Raw genomic sequence first — 21,219 nt, 5'->3', positions numbered from 1 at the left:
CTGCTTGTTGCCTCAGCAACAGCTAGAACTGGACGCAGGGAAATTTGGGTAGGTCCACACCAGAGCCAAGCTATGTAATGGTAAACTATTAGTCACTGACAGCAGAGAACAGGCACTGCATGCTCACAGGTGCGGCTCATATAGTATAGTATATTTTCTGTTCTGTGCTGTGGCACAGATGGAGTGTAAGCAGCCTGAGGTGTGATAGAAGTGCATTTACTGAAGTTCAAGTATAACAGCATTTCCTTTTAAACTTACTCTTTACAGTTATGGTTACAGAAACTCTCTCAACACCATGTATGTCCAAAGACAACACACAGAAAACAAAGTTATGGCTAACATACAAAAACACACAAAACAAAGAGCAATTCAGAATCACCAATGTGCCCAACACAAGAGAAAGGCCACCCAGAAAGATCCCAGCAGGTTCGAACCCAGAGCCTCCTGGTATGAGGTAACTACACAAGTACATAAAAGGACTTTTATTCACAGTCATTGCATTTCAGTGTTTGTCTTTATGTTTACTTTGTGATGACAAAGATACGATGATTTATCAGCCAGCAGTGCTGAACACACAATACTCTAAAATTTTAATATATAATCACCGGACATTTTTCTCGACGAGTACTTTTTCCCTTCTGATACTTCCTGGTTATTAAAACCTTGGCTGTTTTCTTTATAATGGTTTATGTAGACAATATAATCACTTCTTACATCACTGAACACAGTGGTTCACAACATGAAGGGCAAGCAAATTTAGATACTACATATTTGTGCATTATATTTTCATAACCAGACGCTTTTGTTGTCCTGTTAGCACAGAGGTCAGACATATGAGACAATCTAAGGTCCACCACAACCTCAGAGGTATGCAAAGCTTGTTGTTATGAATGAAAAGGCCATACAAGCAACCGCTCAGTCACCAAGTGAGTCAGAGAGGTATATACATAAAACACGTTTCAGCTGTAACATACTGTAACCACTTGCTGATAATCCCACCGTGCACCAAAATAGTCCCAACCCACTCCATCTGTTCATCCCGCTCTCTTTTTCTCTTTACTGGCTTTTTCCTTATTTTACATTTTTCCATCCTGACGGCCTTTCCATAAAGCTCTCAATATTGGCTTCTTGCCCTTGTTCTCCAAACTTCTAATCATACAGTAACTTTTTTTTCTAATCACATTTCCCCCTCTTGATCTTTTTCTCTCAGTCCATTGAGTGCATGGTACTCTACAAGCTGTGAGAGCCTCTCTATCTGTGCCAAGGCTGTGTCTCTTTGTTATTCTCATCCGTTTCTGTCCATTTCTGCTACCCAGCACAGATCTCAAATGAAGGACCAAGTTAATGACTTTGCACGCAATACGGCAATAGGCATAATTACCAAAAAAATAAGGTAGGAATGAGCAGTAGCAAAAATCGCATTCATCCATAGAATTGCACAGCGTAGCACATTTTCTATAAAATATGACCTGTCAGAACTGTTAAATGCACACAGACATCAGACTGACGCTGGGTTAACCTGCTCTGTCTCGACATACAACATAAGCAACAAGTCATTGACTTATGTGCAGGTAACTTATTTCTTTACTGAAAAGGTTTATAGTCAAAAGGTGGTTTTTATTTCATCTGCAGTCCTTTATATTAAGTGGCATGGCTGTAATCTTCAAAAGCAGCAGCTGCAGTGAGACCAGAGAACAGAAGAGAGGAGGCACTGATGACAACAGATGTGATTACAGCAATGATAAGGAGAAGCAGTGGAGAGGGTTGCAAAGTGGCTTGCAGACGTTAAAGCAGCTTAAATATGGCATCTTTACAAATGGCCAAAAAATAAATGACTGATCACAAAGTTTTCATAGATTTGTTCAAGTTTTAGAAGAGAGGTAACACTACAGAAAAAGATCCTTCAAGAAGTGTTACATCTATGATATACCCCTATGAATAAGCTCTGAAAGTTGAGGCTTTTATTTCTGAAAACAAATGATGCATTATGAGTGCCCAAACCCAGAGCTATTAATCAATCAGTATTTGGGAATATAAAAAAATAAAAATAAAATAAATAAAAATAAAAAATGCAGAGAAATGTGGAATATTGTATCAAAAGTTTAAGAACCAAACAGTTTAAATTATTTACATTTTTAATTAAAAGTTAGTCAGTGGAAGATGAGTGCGATCAAAAGTCACTTACTTAGTTTATCGACATGTGACTTCTTTGGACATCAATAAAAAAACCTGCCCATTTAAAAGCTACTGCAAATGCAGCCTAATTTTACTCATCTTTGGAATCTTTCACCATGCTGGTCAACAAACTGCTCAAGCAAGTTTTATTATTCAGATAATTACCAATCAGTTGTACACAAGGAATTTGGTTCAGTGTCCCAATGACAGAAGCCAGCCATGAACACTTGTTGTTAGCAGTCTGGTCATGTTAGAGAATTACAGAAAAATCTTAACATTATTTCCAAGTTATGTGTGCTTGTCAAACCTGTGAGCGGATTTAATTAAACGTATCCCTGATTAAATCTCCACTTTTCTTTTTTTTTTTTTAGTTTTTGGAGATTGTTTTCTTCTCAAGTTGATACCTGAACACAACACAGGTTTCAGACTGTGAGCTTCTGCCGTCTCATTTAATGAGGAGGAAGAGGTTCAGGCGCTCAGATACACCTCTGTGCACTGCATCGCTCAGAGGATCCAGCCACTGACCCAGGACACAGTGTTGTCATCAGAAAGCGATTGAGCTGGACAATGCAGCACAGTGTAGAGTGTGTCTCATGCTGCATAGGTAGGAAGCCAAGGCATTAAACAGGTTTGGCCAAGCAGGCTTCCATAGAGGTGTCAGAGAGAAGCTGGAACTTGTAATGCATGCTGCATCCTTAAAACTCCCTCACCATGCGCTGTTTCCTTTCTGTCGGCAGTCCCCCCTTTTTTATCTCTCTCACACACGGACACATGTACGTACATTCTGGTAAACATACAGAAACACGCCACACAGCAAACAGGACACAAGAACATATACAATCAACCAGCCAATATGGGGGGACGGGGGGTAATTTGCTTGCCATTTACCTTTTTTTTTTTTTGTCTTAGATGGACAGCAGCAAACATGCCATCCATCTATCCAGAGCGCGCACACACATACAAACACACAGACATTGGCATGCATGCACGCAAACAAACACGCTATCAATCTGCACGTCAGTAAAAGCAGCAAGCGTCACTTCTCCCGGTGCAGCATTGCAAGAGAACAGTTGAGAGAACAGAGAGCGATTCAAAGCAGAGAGAAAGAAGATGACACACACATGTTCATACAGCGAAACACAGAACGACTGCACTGCTCATACACCGGGCTGTGCAGCAGCAGCACTCGTCCGTCTTCACACACATGCATCACACACACTCACACTCAGGCACGCTGAATCACAAACATCTGTCTGCAGGCATGCTTTGTAACATCTGTCAGTCTATCTAATCGATCCTGCCCTGCCATCCATGATGTCCACATGCATGCATCCCTCCCTCTGCCCCTCCATCTCCTCCCCCCCGGCAACTGGAGGAAGAGGGGGGAAAAGAGAGGCAGGAAGCAGAGGGTAGGGGGGGTATAAAAAGCCATGGCAGGTACCTGTAAATGAACCAGACGCTCCTATTCACAGGGCCGAGCGATGGCCAGGAAGAAGAGAGGGAGAGGGAGAGGGAGAGATCCTCCTCGCCGCATGCCCCCATCGCCATTTCCTCCCCTCCCTCTCCTCCTCCTCCTTCTCCTGCTCCTTCTCCTTCTCGTCTTCCAGCGAGACAGTAGAGAGCGCGAGCCGCGAGAGAGGAGGAGAAGGAGAGGAGGAGGAAGAGGAGGAGAGAGAAATGGAAGAAGGGAAAGGGAGAGGGAGAGGGCCGAGCACTCCCAGCCCCTTCATACTTAAGACAGAGAGAGAGGAGGAATGGGAGAGAGAGTGAGGGATGGAGATGGTTCGCTGTGACTGCGACACAGAGCGAGAGAGAGAGAGAGAGGGAGAGAAAAGAGAAGGAGGGGGAGAGGAAGGAGAATAAGGTGGCTTAAAAAGAAAAAGGGAGAGAGAGAGAGAAAGAGAGAACTGAGGGCATTTAGGAAGAGAGCGAGAAAAAGAGGTGATTGGGTTTCTCCGCAGGGGGGGGCTTCATGCACACACAAACACACACATACAGTCCAGGCATGGCAGCATTCATGCAGTTAACTCACACACAGCCCCCAAAAACACGTACACACTCTTCCCCTTCACACACTTCCCCTCACTCCTCCACTTCCTATAGTTTATATGTATAGTATTCACTCTGCCTATTTATCACTGTCATGATTTCCCATTCATAAAAATGGATGTGACTCTGATAAGTCTGCTATCGAGGGAATGACAGAGGCCTCTCACATTACTGAAAAAGGTATTACCATTGTTAGACACAATATGAAAAGATAAGGCAAATTAAATGATCTAACATTACACAATTTTTTTTAAAATGTAAAGAATCCACTTGGCTTGTGTGTGTAATAAAAATAAATCTGAGTTTGTACAGTTTGTCCTGGAGCCTCTTCTGCTGTCCTCCTGCTGTTATTGACCCCGCATGCCTATAAATCACACTTAACTAACCTCACCCACCCCCTGTTTTTTTTCTTCTTCTATTCTTTGCTGCCTCTAACATGCACACACACACATACCTCACATAAACCATGCACACACTCAAACATGCGTCGCCCCCCCCCCCTCTCCTCACATTTGCTGTAAACGAAGCATGAATGAGAGGGTCTTGCAAACGGGGGTGGGTGGGCATCGATGCAGACAGGAAGCGGAGAGAGGACAGAGAAACAGCTGGTGGATGAGTGGCGGAAGAAGGAAGAGGAAGAGGAGGAGGAGGAGGGGGAGAGAAAGAGAGAGGAGAGGTACAGATTCTCCCAAATAGGCACTCACATCATCTCTTAGTCAGAGGCTCCGTCCACGTATGTCGTAGTTGTTATGCCGTCTTACCCTCCCTCCCTCCCTCCTTCCTTCTCTCCCTTCTCTCCCTTCTCTCTCTCTCTCTCTCTCTCTCTCTCTATCTACGTTTGCTCAATCCCTTTCTCTCTCATCCTCTTGCCTCCCTCCTGCATCCAAGGACGATCACAGCTCTTATCCTCTCTTTTCTCGCATGCCTGCCCATTTGTTACTCTCCGTGCATGTCAGGCCATACCACTGTGAATTTGTGTGTATAATATGTGTGTCCATGCATGTGTGATGAGGGAGAGAGAGAGAGAGGAAGAGAGGGGGAGAGGTGGGGCAGGAAGCAAATGTTGACAGAAGGTCCACATGATCATGTGTTTTTGTTTTTCAGCCTGTCAGTCTGTCCTCTGTTATCCTGTGTGTGTGTGTATGTGTGTGTGCAGTTTATCTACAGCAAAGCATGTTCTTAACAAGACATGACAAACCACCACAAGAGCGTTTAACGGGATGTTCTCTGTGCGCCGCTCGTCCTTATTTGACCCGCTGTTGGCCCAAAAGACGAGTCTCATGTACAGATTGTGTGCAGTTGCTCAGCGCATCTGTGATAATGACACTGAGAGCTAATGATCTGCCAGTTTAGCTTTCATCTCTTTCACTGAGAGCCCAAGTGTAGGGGCTTTTAAAGATTTTAAAGCCAGTTTAAAGTTAAGCATGTAGCAAAGGCAGCCTAAATACAGTAGCAGAGTTAATAAAAATGCTTTAAAACAATACACAAGTTGCTATATGCACTTGGGTTCATGTGCAGATTCAGATATATGCAGTGTCTTCTCATGTTAAGGAAATCCTTTTGAAAGAATGGGATGGCTGAGTGAGCTCAACTCACTCTTCTTGCTTGTCTTTCTGTACAGCCTGAGAGAGGCTGAGTTTGGGTCCAGATGGACGTCTGGATCTGGATTATATTGAGAACATCAACATGATGTCTCCCAGTTGTTCTTATTTCAGTATGATATGTAAAATGTTCAGTTTTTCCACTTTTACATTTAATCAAACAAATCAATGAATCTAAACTGACCTCTGATACAAATTTTAATTACAATCCAGATATCGTAACAATCCTGCAAAACAGACAAATAAACAAGTGCCCAAACGAATCATATACCTGACGTGATTATGTGCAAAAACCTTTTAATCACTTTGAGAAAACATAAACACATTCACCAAAGTCAACAACGAATGAACAAATTTACACAGGTGTTTTCAGCAGACACCGACAACAAAGTAATTATTAAAAATTTAATGTAGCTAGTTTATGGTAGTATTTAAAAAATATTACAATTAAAAGAATTTACTTTTTCCTTCTTTCTTTCAAATTTTGCCTGTTGCTGAATTTCATTGCCACGCCACACTATCTGGTTGCGACATTGCTGCTAGTCTCTTCCTGTGTGCACGCTTCTTTAATTAATTGGATGCAGCTCATTACAGAGCAGCAATGACGCTGCTGAAAATATGTGTGCTGTGATGATGATGGTAGCAATCAAATGTTCACACATTTCTTGTTTTGACTGTGCTAAATTTGGATATTGAAGATCGTTATACCAAGGTCCAAAAAGAAAAAAAACAAAAGATACATGTGGAATTATTTAGAGGAATTTAGGAATATATATATCAAAAGTTGAGTGGCATCGGAGATATACACATTTCTCATTCGTCACCGAGATTTTTTGATCTTGATCACATAAATTAATGCGTTTAAACACCACTTTGCCTTTACTCATTATTATTATTTTTGATCTCAGTCTTCTTACTCGGTCTTGTCTCCCTTCTGTCACCCCCACCCGGTCACAACAGACAGCTGCCCCTTCCTGATCCTGGCTCTGCTGGAGGTTTCCTGTTAAAAGTGAGTTTTTTCTTCCCACTGTCACCAAGTGCTTGCTCATAGAGGGCCCTTTCATTGTTATTGTAGGGTCTTTACCTTAAAATATAAAACAGCAACTGTTTTTGTGATTTGGCACTTTATAAATAAAACTAAATTGAACTTGATCTTTTTACTATAACTATCATACCTTAAAACTGAGGGAAAGCTTTATGCTTTGACTGGTTCAATTCAATTCAATTCAATTTTATTTATATAGCACCAAATCACAACAACAGTCGCCTTAAGGCGCTTTATATTGTAAGGGAGACCCAATGATAATGCATACAGAGAAAAACCCAACAATCATATGACCCCCTATGTGCAAGCACTTTGGCGACAGTGGGAAGGAAAAACTCCCTTTTAACAGGAAGAAAGAACCAGGCTCAGGGAGGGGCGGCCATCTGCTGCGACCGGTTGGGGTGAGAGAAGGAAGACAGGATAAAGACATGCTGTAGAAGAGAGACAGAGGTTAATAACAGGTATGATTCAATGCAGAGAGGTCTATTAACACATAATGAGTGAGAAAGGTGACTGAAAAGGAAAAACTCAATGCATCATGGGAATCCCCCAGCATCCTATACCTATTGCAGGATTCAGGGTCACCTGGTCCAGCCCTAACTACATGCTTTAGCAAAAAGGAAAGTTTTAAGCCTAATCTTAAAAGTAGAGATAGTGTCTGTTTCCCGAATCCAAACTGGAAGCTGGTTCCACAGAAGAGGGGCCTGAAAAGCCTGCAGTGCGAGAGCGAAGTGCTCTAATGGGGTGATATGGTACTACTGGTGGGTTTAGGATGGCAGGTTTTGCTACAGTGGCACAGTTTATCTCATTCTGTCCAAGTCAGGCTACGAAGAATATCCAGGTTTCAACAGGAGAATTGACAGACATAAAGATGGAGTTACAAAGATGTGTCTAAGAGATGAGCCAGTATGTTGAAAAGGAATATCATTCCAATTTGCAAAGCTAGCCTCAGACATTCCAGTCCGCAAAACAAATCCTGTATTAGAGAAAGTAAAGCTTTTGAAAACTTTACAAAGAGAGAATTTACTTCAAAGTCAGTACAAATAATTCAAGTTGTTGTTTGTTTCTTTTGGTCAGAGTGGGGCAAAAATAGAAACTCATCCATTCAAAATTACTTCTCTAGCACACAACTTCTTCGACTTTTTATTGCCAGCCCGAGCTATACAAGAGCCAAAATGTCCATTTTTTAAAGATAAAGAATTTATCAGTGAAATTTCTTTGGAAGAGAAAAATTAAACTATTCGACCAATCAGCCAGTTAACTGTCAATAAATTCCAGCTGATGTTGGCTAAAAAGTAAATGTCAGCGTCATAAACAAGATGCTATCTTGCTTTGGTCATTCCAATCAGGATGAAGAAACTTAAAGTAAGCCAAAGGGTAAACTTTTTCCTCCTCAGACCTCCTGTTGCTTCCATAAAACACAGTTCATGTCTCTTGCCACCTATTTGTGAACACGAAATTCCTGTCTTCCTTTGTCCGAGCACTTCTTCCCCCTCGATAACTCTCCATTTGAGTGCCCTTCACTGTCTGACCTCCAGATGGAGACACCACAGGGAGGAGAGGGTGATAGAAAGAAAATTAAAAAGTACAGGGGGGTTAGCAATGCAGTGATAAATAGAAAGCGAAGGAGGGATGCAGAGATGGTCAGGAGACACGGCCAAATATAGAGGGATATAAGGAGGAATAGGTGCGATATTACATGTAGTGATAAAGGCTGTGAAAGTGGGCCCATGTGAGGGCGGCTCTGAGTCAGCCATGCCTGCCTGCCTGGCCAAACCAGCATCTCTGCTACAACGCGCCTTTAATTATCCATGATGTGTGTGTGCTATAGAGTGTGTGTGTGTGTGTGTACAAACATATGTGTTTGAGTTTGCACTGCTGAGTGTGTCGCTTCCATGAAATGTCACTGTTGATGAAAAGCCAGTTAATAATAAATGATAACGTGCGTATGCGAGAGAAGCACAGTCAGAGCAAATGTAGGCCTTTTGGTTAAAGTTGAGGAATCAAGACGAATAATGATGAGTGTGAAAATGATAGAAGAGGCATGGCTTCACATAAATAATGAATAATCTAACTGATAATAGCTTTATTTATACGTCTTTGTTGAGTACGAGTTCTGGACACTGAAAAGAGTTTACCTGAAACCAATTCACCGTGATGCTGTGACACACAGTGAATGACGAGTTAATGGGAAGACGTTGGTTTCAGACTTGTGCTTTTACAGACCAGAATATTACACTAGTGGGAGCCTCGAAGGCTAGAAAATCACGCCCTTTGCAAAAAACTGCACTTCCTCTAATGGCCACTTGAGGGCGGCTCCAAAAGGGAGTCCCCATAGACTCCCCTGTTAAAAAGCTAAACTTTACAGCAGCAGTCCCCAACCCCAGTACCAGTCCGTGAGTCGTTTGGTACCGGGCTGTGAGAGTTGAGGCTCGGGTGTGAAATTTATGGTTTTCAGGGTTTTCATCGGTTTTTATCGTTATTTTTTATAGTTTTTATCATTAACTCGGTTTCCCTGGGTCTTTTCTGTGTGTTATGAATAAATCTTCTTTTGTTGGTACCGGTACTGGTTTTATTTTGTTGTATTTATCCAAAAAACCTTAAAGGCTGGGGGCTAGGCTTAAAGTTAGTGTGCTGAACAAGGAAGCTATAGCTAATAGAAAGACCTAACCTCCACCAATATGAGTCACTAAACTGGATCTTTCCACCTTCTATTTTAGGATTGGTTTACTGTTTGCCACAGCTTATCAAAGATATTTATCTCCAGTTTTGGTAAGTGAAATTCATTTTTTTTATATTAGTCTGTTACTTAGTTACTCACTGATTAGCACCCATATACTAGGGCCTGCTCAACAAGCCTCCTGGCACTGGCATTCCCTCGTTTAAATATCATCACTTCAGGGTCCAAAAAGCAACTTAGAAGCATGCAAAAGGCTAAAGTTTGGGGATTAAAAAATGGTCACAAACCAGTTACTGATTACTGATATCCAGTCTACAAGTATGCACGGGGCAGGGTGAGGTAACTGACTGAAATATCCACAGTTTCAACTCAACTCAGGCGAGTTGTTGCATCTGTGAAGGTGCCCTTTAAGAACGAACACTGAGTAAAAGCGGATGCTGATTAAGTCACAGTGGGTGGATGACTAGCTCTATTAACGCAGAAAAGTACAATAATCTTCTGTCAAAAGTTAAAGATCTCAGCTGTTGTTCTGAGATTATTTCTGGCCGGTCCCACAGAACATTAATACATATGCATTACTTCAGCTTGCGTGGTCATCGGGGGCAGTAATGATCATCTGGTGATTTCATAACTCCGGTCAACACAAAGAAATTTCAGATGTATTAGTCACCGAAGTGCACTAAAAGCACCAACAAGTTCAGCCCACCCTGAAATCTGCAACCTAGCAAAGCAGCTCTGCAGCTTGGAGGCAAAAAGCAGACATCAAAAAGACGAAGCTTACTCTAAAATCCTGATATGACACAAATTTACCTCTCAGCACAGGTTAAATTCAGCAAAACCTGCTAGTCAAAACACAACTGGTACACCTCTGCCTGGAGGATAACTTCAGCAGCAGGCAGATCAGCTTCTAGACTGGAGGCAGCGAACCGTCACACATCGTCATCCTGCTGCATGAATCACTCACAACACATCACATCATCAAAGTATCACTGGAACTTATGAATCATCTGGGTAGATGGATACAGTATGTTACGATACAAACAAATCCCCTGCCAACATGTGCAGTATGTCTAAACAGTGAAGCAGCAGCGTCATAATGAAAAGGCTGTCAGCTCTCAGTGCCCCCTGGGAGGACTGACGAGACACATCATGCTCTTTAGCAAAGTACATAACCCCTCATTTCCTGAGCTGAGCTGCTCAGAGGCCAGTGGTAGAAAACAGCAGTAGTCATGTTTAAACCTTTATTTATCCACAATGGGACACTTTCTTGCATCATTCTGGTCACACTTAACAAGCAGCTGGAGCATCTAAACGTCTCTTTTGTCAATCCAAGTGCCCCAAAGTGCTTTTGTGTTCAACTCAAATGCCCCTCTGTTAGGTGGGGTACCACTGTGATGTGACCTCACCGTAAACGAACCCTTCCTCTTGTCCTGTGAGTGGCTAGGAGGCGTTTGTCTGTGCCCCTGCTGCTTAATGAATCTGTGCACACCACTGTGTCTTTTGATGAAACTGGCAGCTGCTCAGCTCAGGTATCAGTAACAGCTAGATGCATGGCAGCTCTTACCTGGGAGCGTCAAAGCTGTCGTAGGATCCCACAGTGTAATGGCGGAACAGTCTTTTGGCACGCTCTCCGCGGCTCTCTGTGAAACATGAAATCACACAGACATCAGAATAGTTTGACCTATATTAAATACATTTGCAGTTTCATTACATAACTGCTAATACTGTAATAATATGGAGCCATCTCTCTGGATTTTTGTCCCCAAGTCACCTGTAAGCTAAAATAAATATGCATATTAATCATGAAATAATTAGCTGACTAACTGACTGGTGTAAAAGCAATTGTATGAATGAATTTAATGAGTAGGTTAAAGAAATTAACGGGAACTTATTATGCTTATTTCCATTTAAATTTCACTTCTGTCTGTAACAAGCCATTTTAGCTCTTCTGATTGGCTTAACCTTATATTTAACCCTTAACCTTACTAGTGAAAACCGTGACTGTTGAATAGGACGTGAAATAAACACAAACCGAGACCATAACATCGCATTTGCAGGCGACTGATGAATACGAAAATCTAAAGAACTGGGACCTATAATAAATGCTTTGAGTTTTGAGATGGGCCCACACGCCCACAGAAATAGGTTACATACAGATTTGTACACCAGATAGATATATACATATATACACTATGATCACTATAGTAAGATACAAAGGCAAGAGTCGGAAAACTCAACTCTTAAAACTTTGACCACGCTAATATAGGCATATACCAATACATCATACATACAGTGTGTGGCAGGAAAAAAGTCTGCTTTAATTTTTAAGTAGTCATTTGTTTCCTGTCATCTAAAAAAACACTCATGTAAGTGTCCTGAAATGTCATTTGTAGTTCTGTACAGTAAAACAGTGACAAAAATCTGTGTTAGGGACTAATACTGACTTTTGACCAGGAGGCTGGGTTCAAGATAAAACAAATACTTGGAAAATCTTTCACTTTTGCTACAAGACTTGTCAAATTGGTTGAGCTCATATAGGCAGAAACAGAAAAGAAAGAAAGTAAAAAAGTTTGACCGACCTCTTTACTTGAAGGAATATTTTTTATACACACTTTGATAAATCCTGTTAACCAGTGTGTTGTTTGTCTGATCATCATTTCAAGGTCAGAGTCAAATTTTTAAGTCATTTTTTGACATACTTCCCACATACCTGTTTAACTAGAGCATCCAGTCGTATGAATTGTTAATCAATAAATGTTAGCATGCTAAAACATGTTTCTATAGCTAACTGTCCAGTCCACATGTTCTGTGCTTCACTTCCTGGTCACCTCTTGATAAGATTACTGTAATGTCATTCTCTCTGCTCATGTTTTATACACCTTTGTTATTTTGTGGTGTTAATGTGGATCTTGTTAATTGTGTCTTGTATAACAATTAAATGTCATTACCATTAAAATAAATCAGCACAGCATAAGCATGATAAACAAAGGTGAAGATGGGAACCATATCTACTACATATCATACTTACCACTACATGATGATAGTGTTAGCTGTTGCGTTTTGTGGTCTCTTAGTTCTTCTTTAACTATATTGAATATTTCCCTAAAAAAGCATGTCTATCACATTGGTGATTATAGTCAAAGTGAAAAATTGAGCTGGTCTTGCATAAGGTGAAAGAAAAAAAACATTTTATTTACCACTTAAAATAGGATATGGTGTATAAGAAGAAAGTGTTAAACAAGAACTAAGGCATTGTAAGCGGACTCTCCGTCAATCTGCGGATGGTGGTGCTTTGAGCTAAATGTTAATGTGGTTATTTTAACAATGGCAGGGAGCGAGCATACAAAGGTGATGCAGACAAGAAGGGAACAAACAGACTAAATACACAAAATATAAGGCACAGGCTGTTGCAAAAAAGAAGAAAAGGCAGACGCAAACTGCTTGAGGAACTAACCTTCAAAATAAAACAGGATGGAAAACACAAACGGAGACCATATGATGCATGTGATGATTCATATTTACCAATAATCTAAAAATAGCCCTAAAATTGAAAAATCCCATGCTTATGATGCTAAATGTTCTACAAACCACCCTTAAAATTCAACACCATAAGTTTTTGATCTAGTAACGGATCACAAAACAAAGGTTTCAAATACAAATAAGCTGTATACTCAGGGAGGGTAAATGCAAAACTGAAATGTTTTCTCAGCACTTTTTTCCTCCTGTGCATTTGTGAGTGTGCGCCACAGCTGGTCGTCCTCACCTGATCGGTTGTCTTGGCTTCGAAGCATCACTTCCTCCACACAGTCAGAGGGAAACCATCCCGTGCGACCTCTGACCGTCCCCTCCCAGTAACCGCCCTCGCCAACACTCAGTACTAAAGACGGGGACAGGGAAGAGAAATATGTTAAGAAAAAAAAGGTGACACAACCAACACAAACACACACAGACACATCGATGAGAAATGAACGCACACAAAAAGACAACAAGTACAGACGGAAAAAAAATAAATGTGGACACACACGTGGACATGCAAACCTCCTACATACTCACCAAGACATACATACCTGGCGACACCTTAGACTCACTCACAAACACACACATATTCATACCTGCAGACATTAAATACAAACATATATAGAGACCTTACACTCATGTCAGGACATGACCATCTAACAAACTCATCTGACGACACTGTGGACTGGATTTGGATTTGGCCCACGAGACAGAGAAGCTGCCTTTACAGCAGGGCCCTCATTTATAAAACACTCACGGCTCAAAGCAAAAAAACACTCATAAGCAGTTATTTATAAAGCCATACTTTGATGAGGAAATGAGCTCATCTCTGGGCAAAGTCGGAGCATTGCATTCGCCAGCCGCAGATTTTGTCTTTGCTGCAACACGCTACCGAGCTCTTTGTCAGGCAGTCCTTGAAGGTTTCACGGCAGTTCACGAAACAGTCACGCCTTTAAATCTATCGATTTGTGTTTCTGGACATGAATCTGGTGTTGTTCATGAATCTGTCTGTGCATGTTCAAGTATATGAACTTATTATTTTTGACTTTTAAAGGTCAAAAAAGTCCACATTTGGAGGATGGAAGGGTTACCGGGGGAGTGAATCGTATCACCCGTCACACCACAGACACAGTTTGAGTCGTAAACCTGACAGATTTTTACACTTCATTTGTTTTATTTAAACAATTCAATCGTTTAAAATTAACTTAATTATCATTAAACTGACTTGGTTAGGTTTATGTAATAGTTTAAAGCAGTGGTCCCCAACCCCCGGGCTGATCCGTGAGTCGTTTGGTACCGGGCCGCACAAGTTAAAGCTCGGGTGTGAGGTTTATGGTTTTCAGGGTTTTTATCATTAACTCCCTGGGTCTTTGTAGTTGTGTGTCTTATTTTGAAAGAAATATTTACATGTTACCATAGCGTCCAGGGAGCGTTAAAGGGCTGAGGGGAGGATGTTACTCTCAATGTTGTTGGCACATTGTCAGGAGGGCGCTGCTAATGAAGTTACACAATTACACAGTGAATTCGCATTTATTATTATATTTACAAAATACCACAGTTTTTGTGTTGGCCATATCATTTTTTTTTTTGTTGTATTTATCCGCAACACATCAAAGGCCGATCCGTGAAGATATTGTCTGACATTATACTGGTCCGTGTAGCAAAATAAGTTGGGGACCGCTGGTTCAGAGTAATACTTAAATAAATGTAGCCCCCGCTGTTTCAACATGGATATTTTTTGCATGTCTCTAACACTTTGATCTCGGTTTAAAGTTTGGGTGGACTGCAGTAAAATTATCTACAGTCATTCATTGTCCTTAATGGACGACAGCTGAAAGTTCTCCAGGTATTCTAGTCTGAGCAACTCAGGCTTCTTCACTGTCACCAGAGGATGGCTCCTCCTGACTGTAGTGAATGTCTCATTTTTCTCCAAAGGTTGTGGAGTTCCATCCATTTCAAAGTCTCTGTTTTCTCAAGATCCATCTGTAGTTTGGTTGAGAACGCTCACCAACTCCCAGCTACAGTGGATATCAAAGGGCTGATACTGTAATCCCAACTCTGTAGCCTGACACACATTTTTAGCCACTGTAGCCACTTTTTTTTGTTTTGTTTGGATCCTGCAAGCCGTGCAACATAAGCTGGATGCAAATACCAAAAGCTGAAAAGCTGAAAGAAGAACAAATATTGAACTTGCTTGTGTTGTTCTGTGCCTTGATAAATGTATTTGTAGTCATTTGTTTGGCATGTTATACATATCAATAAAACCTTGATTAGGCAGTAGTATATTAGGTTCCGCTAATACTCTGATGGATGCATCATCTGCCATCCGTCATCAGTTAGCTAAATAATGTTAATGTAAAAGCTGTCACCTCTGATCTTGTTAAAGCCTTACAGTCAGCAGCTTATATATTAGAAGGAACTTTTGGGGCTATGCCAGACTCCCAGAGATTTCCAGTAAAATGAGCTCATGTGACATCATGTTACGTTAAATGGTTTCTGCAGTGTTGCTTTTCATGTCTTAAATGTGCTTTTCTTGTGCGCCTATTAAAGATACCTCTTGTGGAGCTTGTGCTTTCTTACAGTCTCTTTGTGTCAAGTACCAGATGAGAAACAGCATCACTAACTTTGAGTTGACATGGAAGACAAAATGTTTTGACTGTCTGCCACACAAACCTTCACATGATGTGAAAATGGAGTTACACTCACCTTTGACCCTGTCCCCCTTGTTGAAGCTGATTTCTCTCTCCCCCTGTGCAGAATGTGATCGAGTGGCTATAAAAACACGTCCTGGGACGGCGCTGTACAGGCGTCTTCGCTGTCCCGCAGTTTGAACCGTGGTGGTGGCTGGGCCAGGCCTGAGAGGGGAGGAGGATTTGAAACTGCAGTTTAAGGTTCAGGAACCTCTGTAGCATTTTATGTCCAGGACTGAGCTGCTGACTGAGCCCTTGGTACATCAAATGAAACTTTCTGGGACTCAAGTGACTTAAATTATTTTGAGAAATTAGCTACTTTGTTTTACAGAAAGAAAGAAAAAGTCACCATTGAACTGTTTAGTTTACGTGTTTATTTCTATGACTTTTCAGGGAGCTGTTATAAACGTTCCCTAAACATTGTGTGATTTCTGTTGAGTGTGACTTTGTTCTTTAACATAAAAATTAAGAATTGGCTGAATTATCAGAATTATTATTGATCTGAATGACTCTTAGTTTCCATTTTCAGAGAATACTAACAAATACTAACAATACTACACCAAATGAACCATATTCAACTCCTTTCATGGCTCTTTAAGAACGTGACTCACATAATCCACTTAAAAGAGTTTAACATCTGTCACCCAGCACAAAAGCCTCAAAAGCACTTCGATTGATCCATCTGAATCTGCAGGAAGTGGAAACAAAGCTCCTGTTTAACAGCACTTTGTCCTCCGACTCCTCCACTCACCCCTGTCTCCGACTCTGCCTGCTCCGGTCCTCTTTGTCTCCGATCCTCCCACGGGAAGGAGAGCGTGTCCGTGCCCCCCTGGGACTGCTGGAGCTCCGCAGGGTTCCTGTATGCTTGTAGCCCTGTCGGTCAGAGAAGGAAAGGTGAGAAATCTCAAATATGACCTACTTTAATGACATTTAACATTTTTCTGGGCTGTAAACCTAAAGAGGATAACAATAAGAACTGGTGATTAATCTTCTGCTCCAAAGCACATACTATATAAAATGTGAGAAGATAAGGCCCTGCAATTAGAAGTATTCTCCACTAGAGGTTGATAAAGGTCATCCCCTGCGTTATATTGTGCACATGTTCCATCATGTTGGAAATGGGTGTTTTGCAGGCAAGCAGTAAGTTTAAAGAACCCATATATAAATCCCCTTCCAATTAGACAACAAGCTCCACATCCCATGACCAACCCTGCAGAATGGAGCAGAAAAAAATACTAGCTCTGATGGATTAAACTATGTTTGATGCACTTGTGCACTTAGAAATGCTTGCTGTGTGCTTTGCATCATTCATTTCAACAACACAAGTTGCTAAAATGTTTTAAGCTTTGAGATACGGCTGTTTTATCAGCTGCTGTCTCCATTGTTGGTAAAAAAATAATAATAATAATAATCTGAGCTTTCTAATTAAAACGAGTAAAACATCCAGTAAAAATCTCTCTGAAAAACGAAAAGGTTACAAAATCGACCCATAGGTGTTTCCTGTGTCGATAATTTGAACTCTGACCTCCTCACACAGAGACAAACACAGACACCTGCACAGAGACGATGTTGGTGCCCGGGGCGTTGGGCACTGCCATCCAGTCTGGAAGGTTCATGCTGCTGTCGCTGTTGGCTCTGAGGAAGGGATGAGGAGGTATTGTCAGCGTCCGGGAGCTCTCCCGCCTCTGGGGGGCGTACTTTGGAGACTCCACAAAGGGGACTAGGGGAGACAGAAGAGATTTCATTCTTCTTTTCATATCATCCTACAAACCGTGATGCATGTTTCTTTACACTCTCCATCCACATGCTACTTCTTTGTATTTAAATTGTTATTGGCCCTTGCTGCTGAAAGAAGTCCTGCTGATTTAAGGTTAAGTAAGAGAGCCTGTGTGTTGTGTTAGCTTAAGAAAAACACCTTGCAGAACAAATCTGAGACCAGACATCAGTTATAGCACTTACCCACATCTGTGGCTCTGTGGTTTTTGATTATTTCTCCCAGCTCAAAATGGCCAGACATAACAGCCACCTGATGAACAAAACGCACACACACACACACACACACACACACACACACACACACACACACACACACACACACACACACACACACTCCTTATGTTTAAGATAACTCTAATTAGGATGAGCAATATAGCCTCAAAATTATATAATGATATTTCAGAAGTATAGGGAAAAAAATTATTGAACACTTTATTTATTATTATTTATAAGTCTAAGTAAATGAAGGGCATTTTCCATCCTCTTTCTTCAGTGACGTGCTCTCATTAACGACACATTTTCTGATATGAAGTGTGAATGCACAGTAGTGACGCATCATTATCATAATAACAGAGAAAAAGTCATATTTAAGCACAAAGGAGCTTTGGTGGTGTTTTCCCTGGAAATTTAAGTAAAATTAATATCTTAATATCTTAGTTTAATAATTATAACAGTGTCTGCACAACACATTACTTAATAAAACTGAAAAATAGTTTCTACCTGGGATCTTATAGTTTTAAGCATGTACTAAAAGTTAGTGTGGGATAAATAAGGATGCTTTTGAACAATGAATCATGCAAAGCTACTTAAGCAGAGCACTAGATGAAACTATATTGGAATTGGAAATTAGCAATATTAATTTAAAAAAAATTATAGAATGAAAATTGATAAAGTAAATAAAATTAAAATAAATAATTATTTATTAAATAGAATTAATAGAAAATCATTACATAAAAACTATATCTCTGATGCATAAAATTTAAAATTATATTTTGTTTTCCTTTGGGAGTAATTTTCTTAGGTATCTATGATGGTTTTATCTTGTGCAAGTCAAAGGTAAATAGACAGTTTGCTCAAATTATTACCGTTCTGTTGCTTTTACCAGTATAAAATGTTTCTTCCATGTTTTCTTTCATGTTCTTTGTGTGTTCGAGTCTTTTCTGAATTAGCTGTTTTCCCTTTTCTGGAGCTTATATATATATGTATATATATATATATATATATATATATATATATATATATATATATATATATATATATATATACATATATATATATATATATATATATATATATATATATATATATATATATATATATATATATATCCTTATTTAGGGGTCACGTGCATTTCCAACACCTGAGACATCTGTATGCACTGCAGCACAGTGCTGGCCTGAAGTGAAATTAGGCACTAGCACTTTATACTTTATGCTATGCTAAGTTAATAAGACAATAAACCACACCATGCATAATTACCCAGCCAGACACTCAGCATTTACCTGAAAGGGGGTTTGCCCGCTGTTATTCTTTGTGTCTTTATTTGCTCCCCGGTAGAGCAGAATTCGTGCACAGCTTTCCTGTAACAAACAGCATTGATTAACGTATCTTTAATGCAAGTGCAATACAAAGGGCAGGATTCTCTACTGGCATTCCCCTGTGCCATCATTGCTTTTACTTAGTTTGTTGATGAAAACAAAAGCAGGTTGATCTTTTTTAAAAACACAGTTTTAAAGATCATTGCATCAAATTTCGGTACAGTCGGGGGAAGGCGATACTTGATTTGTACTCTGTGAAATACCTTATTGTATAAAGCACAGATGTGCAAGGCAGTGTTTCCAGAGGCATTCTGGGAGGAAGAATCCGCCCCGTAGAATAGGAGGTGCTCCAGATGCTGGGAGTTACCATTCTGACAGGCCTGAGAATGAAAACAGTTTGGTAGTAAGACCGAAAGAAAGAGCGAGAGCAAGGCGTCAAAGAGGAAAGATTTATGTGGTTGTTTAATAGAGAGAAAAGAGAGACGGGGGGGGCAAGCAAGGGTGAAGAGGAGACGATGGCCAAAGGTGGCAGTAACACCAAATTTAATTAACACAACCTCCAAACTCAGGGGCAATAAAACACTGACAATACAAATATACACAATACAGTATGACAGTAATAAAGTCATTGCTAGAAAAACGAGCAGCATTATACACGCAGACACAATGACCCACGTGATTTACTTATTTTTTTAATTTAAAGTGAGAAAAAAGTCAACATGTTAAAGTACATGTGATGTAAGTCACAGTATTTTGAATAACTGTTTTATTTAATATAATAATATAATAGAATCCATGTACTTCACTGATCTTGAAGTCAAAGCTTTTTAAATCGTTTTTGCCTGAAATATCAACTGTGTCTCAAACATGCTTTAAACATTTTTCACTTATTATACAAATAAATAACCCACTCATTTATCTTGCAGCTATTACATATCATAGCCCTAAGCTAGGTTATTTTATCTCTTCAGATTTTTTTATTTGCTTGTAATGTTAATTAATTTTTAATTTTTGTTTAATTTATGGTCAAACCACTGGTTCTTATAGGGCACTTTTCTGTACGTAGCACTGTAACAGATGATCCTATACAAATAACAGTGGGCCACCTTTACAGGCTAAATTTAAAATTCAAGCATATCATTAACTGTTATCTCATCATTATAGAGAAATGAAGCCACAGTTATAGAAATGCAAGAATATTTGTCTTCGACGGCAAAGTGTACAAAACAGGAGAGAGATTTTCTGAAGGTGCGTAAATATATTAATGTACTCAACGCAAACCAGGACAGCTGAGTCACAGCTGAACACATTTCCATTTGTTTTGCTATTTTCAAGTAAAATTGTGCTTTAAAGACAGCCTTGTGACCTCATGAATTTCTTCTTTTTGGCTCCAAAGAGAGGGGTGAGGGGTATTTCCTTAAGTGTGGTTTGCATAGGCCCTTACGCTCCAAATTCAGTGCCCCGTTCAGTCATGCTGCTGCGACTGCTGCAGACTCACTGAGCTATTATTAACCGAATAATTGACATGAGTTAATTTATCAGTGATGTGGTTAATTTTTTTCATTGTTATAAAAGTAAAAAAAAAAAAGTTAAAAGTCAGGAAAAACTGCCAGGCTGACCTATAGCACGCTATGCACTCAAAACAGAAAACATGGTGTTAAAAAAAAACCCTCAATGCATTTAATACTGACATGCAAAATTTTGCCCTCATATTATTAAAATTGCTCGAGTTACAGTCTCCTGGAGTACACAGGGCTCACAATGCTTAATCCCTCATTTCTTAAACCACTTTTACATTTAACCACATTTAAGCTCTATAAACTTCACACTCTACATGACAGAAATCGAAATGGTGCAGTTTTTGATGTCTTTCTGTCTCTATAATATATCCCATGATGCTGACGCTCAGTCATGATTAATAAAATGAGATTTAGGGTTGATATTGTGGAACTTGAAGTGAATGTAAAATCAATTTGGTTGCAGTTTTTTGTGTTTTGGCCCAGAAAACGTTATGAGGATCTTTCCTCTATTAATGAAATTTTGAGTATTCAAATATACTGACAAATATAGAAAACTAAAGAGTACAAAATTTATCCCCGTTATATCACAAAATATTCATGGTTTAGCATCCTCTCATTGAATGCACAAC

General features: G+C 40.0%; 1 protein-coding gene across 1 annotated transcript in view; it reads right to left on the bottom strand.

Moving 5' to 3' along the window:
* shank1 (SH3 and multiple ankyrin repeat domains 1) overlaps positions 1 to 21,219 on the bottom strand; it is a 100,910-nt gene that overhangs the window by 20,982 nt on the left and 58,709 nt on the right. Inside the window, exons 8-15 of the mRNA XM_086290012.1 lie at positions 19,334 to 19,450; positions 19,035 to 19,112; positions 17,716 to 17,782; positions 17,310 to 17,476; positions 16,508 to 16,629; positions 15,773 to 15,921; positions 13,314 to 13,427; positions 11,115 to 11,190 (exon numbers count right to left, since the gene is read on the bottom strand). Of these exons, the coding sequence (XP_086146138.1) occupies positions 11,115 to 11,190; positions 13,314 to 13,427; positions 15,773 to 15,921; positions 16,508 to 16,629; positions 17,310 to 17,476; positions 17,716 to 17,782; positions 19,035 to 19,112; positions 19,334 to 19,450 (890 nt within the window). The remainder of the gene's footprint in view (positions 1 to 11,114; positions 11,191 to 13,313; positions 13,428 to 15,772; positions 15,922 to 16,507; positions 16,630 to 17,309; positions 17,477 to 17,715; positions 17,783 to 19,034; positions 19,113 to 19,333; positions 19,451 to 21,219) is intronic.

The sequence above is a fragment of the Aulonocara sp. 'chitande type north' Nkhata Bay genome, linkage group LG4 (genome assembly GCF_057382095.1).
Source record: "Aulonocara sp. 'chitande type north' Nkhata Bay isolate Kocher_YH1m ecotype deep benthic linkage group LG4, A_spYH_male_GT1.1, whole genome shotgun sequence".
Taxonomy (NCBI): Eukaryota; Metazoa; Chordata; class Actinopteri; order Cichliformes; family Cichlidae; genus Aulonocara; species Aulonocara sp. 'chitande type north' Nkhata Bay.
This window is presented reverse-complemented; position numbering and strand designations above follow the sequence as displayed.